This window comes from Haliotis cracherodii, unplaced genomic scaffold (genome assembly GCF_022045235.1).
Source record: "Haliotis cracherodii isolate W230 unplaced genomic scaffold, xgHalCrac1.p SCAF_18, whole genome shotgun sequence".
Taxonomy (NCBI): domain Eukaryota; kingdom Metazoa; phylum Mollusca; class Gastropoda; order Lepetellida; family Haliotidae; genus Haliotis; species Haliotis cracherodii.
This window is the reverse complement of record NW_027266273.1, coordinates 25,227,831-25,234,748: the sequence shown is the minus strand read 5'-3', so window position 1 is coordinate 25,234,748 and position 6,918 is coordinate 25,227,831. Positions and strand designations below refer to the sequence as shown.

At 40.9% G+C, this 6,918-nt stretch overlaps 1 protein-coding gene across 1 annotated transcript in view; it reads left to right on the top strand.

Annotated features, from left to right (window-relative positions):
- The first annotated feature begins 1,158 nt into the window (after positions 1-1,158).
- LOC139465438 (contactin-like) overlaps positions 1,159-6,918 on the top strand; it is a 31,300-nt gene continuing 25,540 nt past the window's right edge. The window contains exons 1-3 of the mRNA XM_071247152.1: positions 1,159-1,240; positions 4,842-4,936; positions 5,939-6,024. Of these exons, the coding sequence (XP_071103253.1) occupies positions 1,159-1,240; positions 4,842-4,936; positions 5,939-6,024 (263 nt within the window). The remainder of the gene's footprint in view (positions 1,241-4,841; positions 4,937-5,938; positions 6,025-6,918) is intronic.

Here is a 6,918-nt window from a genome sequence, read left to right as displayed (position 1 = left end):
CGTATCCCACGCGACATCATCAGACGACTGACCTTTCTTCTGTTCGTCGTTCTTGCGGTTTTTTGCGTGTTTTGTAAGCAGGGGTTGGTCATACACGTTAATACTTTTGGATTTTAGATTTTAGATGAGGGTGCCCTTTGTCCATTACGTTGAAAGCTTGATTTTGCTACCCCGCCTCAATTAGGGAAGCTGTCCTATAAGACAGATTTTATATGCCTGTTATTTTAAATGTTGATTATGTTGAGATTTTTGTATCTTTTTATCCATCGATCTTGTCAGGTCATTACACCTGGGTGATTTATAACTATGGTAAAGTTTATATGTTGATATATTTCTTTTTTCACATCAAAGAGTTACCTAATTACGTTAACATGGGCATCATAACGTAGTGTAACACAACATTATACATCATAGTTTCGATACTTATAAGGATTATATAATTATTTGAATTTAATAACTCTTAATTTCAAACCGTTCTGTCATGTGTATCCGTTGATTATTACACCTCCGCCCAGCTGGCCATATATAGTGTCGCACAAGTTTTCAAATCATTCATTTCAGTCACAGCTAAAACCGTTCCCTTAAATCTAAGTGTATTTATTGTAATGTGGGTTCAACGTATCGAGGGCATGGGCGGCTGACAAACAATTGTCCATGCGGACAAAATGATGGATCGTTTAAACAACGGCTTCAAAACGTCAAAGCATTACAATAATCAGTGACAATTAACTACCGAAACAGATTCCATAGGGCGTATAAGGCAAAAGTGTGATATGTGACGGCACATATGTGTTTAAACTAAACTGCAGCCACTAAAAGTATATTCCCATATTTGATGGCGTCTAAAATGGAGCAACCAAGAAATGGTTATGCGATGGTGATGTATATGATAAGAGTATGACAGTTTGGGATCTTAAGTTTGCAGTTGAACACGTGTGTAATTTCTGGGTCGAATCAAGTGTATACTTCTTCTGCCCGGAAGTAAAAATATACGTCTAAAAGCTGATTCATACGAAACGTTAATCTCAATAGATTATTGTGCCAAATCAATATGTTTGAAATGAAATTTCATTAACGAGACTTATGTATATATGTCATGCAATAACGAGCGTGTACATCTACAGGGTCATTATCCTTTTCAGGTGCAATGGTCCTGAGATGATGAGACTCCACGTCTTAGCTGAAGTATGTGTGCTTTATATCCTCTTATCTCTGAATCAAGTCGCAGGTCAAACATACGGTAAGTAACTACTCCCCCCCCCCCCCCCCCCCCCCCCCCCATCTCCCCCCTTCCCCCATCCTGCCCCTCCCATCGGAGAGTCCCGCTATCAAAGTCCTCCACGTAGAAGACTCGACCGGCTATAGCACGAATACTGAAATAGTTCTATCGCTACAGTATCGCAATAATGTATCTCCTATTGCTAGAATACCTAGATTAGCCCTTAAAGTCACTCTCACTTAGAGGTCGACCATTCAATAATCGTGTTGGGAAATTGTGTGAATGGCGTGTGCTACCGCAGATCAGGGCGTGCTTAGTCCTGCTTACCCTTGTCACGAACGCCTGGTGTCATCACTGATGTTCAGTGATCACTTAATTCAAGTTCCATCACTAATTTGCCTTTTACGCCCTATGGAATCTGTTTCGGCAGATAATTGAGACTGCTTATTTTTTTGCTTTGGGGTTTTGAATGTGTTTTGTTTTTGTTTTTTGTTTGCTTGTTTGTTGTTGTGGTTGTTTGTTGTTGTTTTGTTTGTTGTTGTTTTGTTGTTGTTGTTTTTTGTTTTGTTTTGTCGGTTTGTTGTTTTTTTTGGGGGGGGGGGGTGAAAGAAAAATAATCTGTTTCAGAAAATATTGTTGTGCAGGGATAACGATCGTAAACCGGACATTTTTGACGTTCTGCAAAGTTATGCGTTGTGGGTAAAAAAAAGGTTTGGCGTTTCTTCTCAGGGAAGAAAATGAATGTGTTTCAAGCTTTCTGAAAACCATTTCGTCTCATTCAAAAATCCAACATACACTTCCTCCCCTAGAATATTAAACGGTCGGTCCCAACATGACGAACGCTCAGCCTGGCCGCGACACATTCCTCTGTGAGCAAGCAGCACGGACTGATAGCGTTTTGTGAAGAACACCTCGTATGTAGAGTAACACGCTTCCACTATAGCCGTTGCTAGGTCATAACATTACCCTGTATGTAGAAGTATGAACTTGGTCCTGTTCCATAACTAGTTTAGATGATAAAAAAGGGCAAGTCTAGCTGGCTATATTCCACAGCATAAATTATTTTTCAAAAGAATAATTGCATTGTGTATTGCATTTTTCAAAGTTAATCCAACAATCTTTATTTCTTAATACCGATGTCATATGATTATAGTGCATATATACAAAGTAGTTTAAGGTACATTTATACCACCGAATATCCATCAATAACCCTGATAACTTATAACTTAAACCAGTTAGTTCATGGATTCTCAGATTTATAGCATAAACATGAACATTGATTATTTTTAATTGTGACAGTATTTTTAGTCTTCATTATTAAGCAGAATTTATACATGTGATGATACCTGAATTAAAGGAAGAGAATATATGGATGTCAACTTCTTTAGTATGAGGAACACAACGTTTTGTGTACATGCTTACTCCTTCATTCACCTGTCATCTCGATTATATAAAGACTGCTGGAATATTGGTGGGTGCGACGTTAAACAACAAACACACAAACAAATAATACAGTAGCATATGATTGTTTGACATATTTTACAAAGCAGCACTTTTTTACTCATTTCAGCAGGCAGCGTTATCTGAGTTATTTCAAACCAGCGTTATTTGAATTATTAAAGTAGCATTATTTGACTAATATGATCTTCCCGCATTATTTGACTGATTTCACCAAGTAGCGTTACTTGACTTTAAAGAAGAAGCGTTATGTGACTTTTAGCGTATTTCATCAACTTCAATGACGCGACGTTGTCAATGCAAGTAATCCGTTGAACTCCTGAACTACAGGTAGCCCTCGAACCTTCCACCTTGTGGCGAGATAACGCCAGGTCACGGATGCCTGTCTGCTGAGAGGGGTGGAGGACGTCGTCCGCCGGGGTGTCTAGCCGGTTGAGCCACATTTCAAAAACGACTATTGCCGAATGCGCCACATTTTCAGCTGTGTGCATTTCACCTACTCTAGCCGGTAATTAATTAGTCAGATTACCGATACCTTTAAATGAGTGCCCCACATTTAAATTGAGTAAACGTTCTTAATTGACATTGAGTTAATTCTGTTATTCATAACATATTTAAGTGACGTCCTGTTCACTCCATGTCAGAACCATGGCAAATGCACAAGTTCAAATAAAGTTCATTGAAAGTGGCAGAGGAGGCGTCATTTTGTACTATGATGGCTTTAAGTTTCCGTGTAAGAGCAGTCGTGGTGAAAGAAGATACTGGTCCTGTATTGTCAAGGAGTGGACTGCAAGGATCACAACTCAGGGTGAGTTGCTCCACGCCACCTCGTGACAAGGTGGATGATGTGTGGCTTGATGCCATTGCTGACTCTCCTGCTGGCCCTAAAGTGACTGCCTTCATGGACTATGTGACAACCAGTTGGGTTCAAGGACAGGCCTTCATCCCAGAGATTTGGAATCACTTCGACAACCAAGGCCACCGTACCAACAATCACCTAGAAGGGTGGCACAACAAGATAAAGAGACTTGTCAAGAAGTGTCACCCGAAGTGCCGATCTACGAGGTAGTGAAGCTCTTTCAGCGCGAGCAGTCACTCACAGAGGTTGCAGTCCTGTGACCATCTCACCAATAGTCAGAACCTTCACGAAGAAGGAAGTACAATTTCGTGACCTGTAATGTGACAATGTAATATGACCTGTCATGATATCCATCAATGTAATGTTGAATAAATTATCCATGTTATGATCTGAATAAAAAATGAGAAAACAAAACTTGTTTTGTTAAATACGGTAACCTGTTAGAATCACAAAGCATGTTTTGACAGCATAGCCAAGAGAGCTACATTCCACAATCACGCAACCGTAACCATTGCCACGAGAGCCACATCAATTTTGGCTATCTATTTTCGAAATGTGGCTTAGGCGTCCTGTAACCTCCGCCGGGCGGCCATGTCACTGTCACGTAGGCCTGTCTGCTGAAAGGGGTGGGCGGCCATGTCACTGTCACGTAGGTCTGTCTGCTGAAAGGGGCAGAGGACGTCGTCCGCCGGGCGGCCATGTCACTGTCACGTAGGTCTGTCTGATAAAAAGGGTGGAGGACGTCGTCCGCCGGGCGGCCATGTCACTGTCACGTGGCCAAGAGTTAATCGTGGATGTCAATGGTGTACATATAATTAGATAGAAAAACTTTACTTTCAAAACTAATTCGTAGAACCAATAAAATCTCTGCCAACATCTCTCCTACTTAATAGTATTCTTCTCTTCAATCTTGAATTAAACTGGAAAGTCACATGTATCTTGGATTGTATAGTGTTTCTCTACATGCATCCTGTATACGTTTACATGACGAGGTCATTTAAAACACGTGACAAAATCCCAATACGGATGCCATGCTGAGGTTTTCATGATGGTGATGATGATGATGATGATGATGATGATGATGATGATGATGATAGTGGTTTAGGTGATGTTTGATACTGATGATGGTGGTGATGTTGAAGATTGGTATGATGATGATGACGATGATGATGATGATGATGATGATGATGATGATGATGATGGTGGTTTAGGTGATGTTTGATAGTGATGATTGTGATGTTAAAGATTGGTATTATGATGATGATGATGATGATGATGATGATGATGATGATGATGATGTTTCAGACTGCCCTTTAGGATGGGATGAGTATGAACTGAAGTGTTACCACTTCGTGGTCTACCCACCTCGGGTGTATGCGGAGGCAATGGCGGCCTGCCAGGTAAGGTCACACGTTCTTCAATTGTCAGTCTGTTTATTGTGTGCATTATTTGTAAACGTATATGCACTATTCTCCCAAACACTGAAAAATGCGTGAATCTGATTGGTCAAAAACAGTAACATCAGGTATCTCATTCCATTAAAAGAAACGACACTTCTCATACAAAAACTTTCGCGAGATTACATTGATCTATCGATAGCCTACATACCGATGTAAGAAGAATGGTTACCTGTAACAAACCATGATAACTGTTGTCGGAACATTATCAGAAATTAGACACGGTCATGATACAAAATGTTGATGAAATCAGGCACTAGCATTTTGTAATGATTGAGTATGGTGGTTTTACGCCGCTTTTAGCAATATTCCAGCAATATCACGGCGGGGGACACCAGAAATGGGCTTCACACATTGTACCCATGTCAGGAATCGAACCCGGGTCTTCGGCGTGACGAGCGAACGCTTTAACCACAAGCTACCCGACCGCCCCTATCATGTTGTAAAATGTTAAAGAAATCAGACACTATCATGTTGTAAAGTGTTAAAGAAATCAGACACTATCGTGTTGTGAAGTGTTGAAGAAATCAGACACTCTCATGTTGTAAAGAGTTGAAGAAACCAGAGACACTATCATGTTGTAAAGTATTGCAGAAGTCAGAGACACTATCATACTGTAAAATGTTCCGGAAGTCAGACACTATCATGTTGTTAGTGTTGCAGAAACCAGAGTCACTATCATGCTGTAAAGTATTGCAGAAGTCAGAGACACTATCATGCTGTAAAATGTTCCGGAAGTCAGACACTATCATGTTGTTAAGTGTTGCAGAAACCAGAGTCACTATCATGCTGTAAAGTATTGCAGAAGTCAGAGACACTTTCATACTGTAAAATGTTCCGGAAGTCAGACACTATCATGTTGTTAAGTGTTGCAGAAACCAGAGTCACTATCATGCTCTGTCAATCAGTCTGGTGGGTGTTATGACGTTGTGTGTCTCTCTCCAGGAAGACGGGGCGAGTCTTGTGAGTGTCAACGATGCCGGGGAGCACCAGTTTCTCAGCCAATGGCTCACCAAGAACGACGGCAACAGGTTAGATTACTTCTCGCTGGTACACATGTGACCGGGATACTTGATATATTCAGTAATCTCCCAGATTATTACTCGAGTAATGGCTGGCATATGGTTGTCATAGAGGTTGACGAGGTGACGGAGTGTGTGATTAGTGAGGGGAGCGGTACCATTCATTCCATATACCCCCTGTCACGGCCAAGTGTGTTTTGTGTGACGAGGACATGGGGATGAGTTAATTAAATATGTACACTTACTACCAGATACATGTATGTATATATGTTCCTACTGGCATGGTAACCCATAACATATACGCCATAGAATAATTAGTCTCGATTATCTGCTGAAACAGACGCCATTGGGCGTAAAAAGGAAAAATAGTGGTGAACATTATATGAAGGGAACACTAAAAACCAGTGATGACACCAGGTGTTCGCAGAGTCAAACACAAAAACCGTGCGTTCGAAAACATCGATCTGTCGACAGATAACGCGTCGATGCAGATGACAATGACTGCCGGTAGCCCATTCTAATATTGTAAAGGTCGATATCCGAACAGCTTCTTACACATGATGAAACATTTCCGGAAACACAGTTAAATAGTCAAGTCAAGTTTTTATTTCTTATTACCGTCAAGTCGCCTGTATTATATTTGACTAAAACCAGTCATAGACACAAAGGAAGGTACCTACTTGTCTAAAGGGTCCCGAGTTGTGTCCCTTAGTCGGGAGAGGATCAGCTGGCAGTGGGTTCAAATTCCAGTCCGCCCCGCTTACATTCCTCCAGCATCATATCCGTATTCGTGTAGTAAACGTCAATGACGTCATCACCTTGTTCTTCCCCTACCCTCAAGTGACCTTCTGTTAAAGCGGTGTTAAAACTCACTCACTCACTCATAAATAGTACACACACACA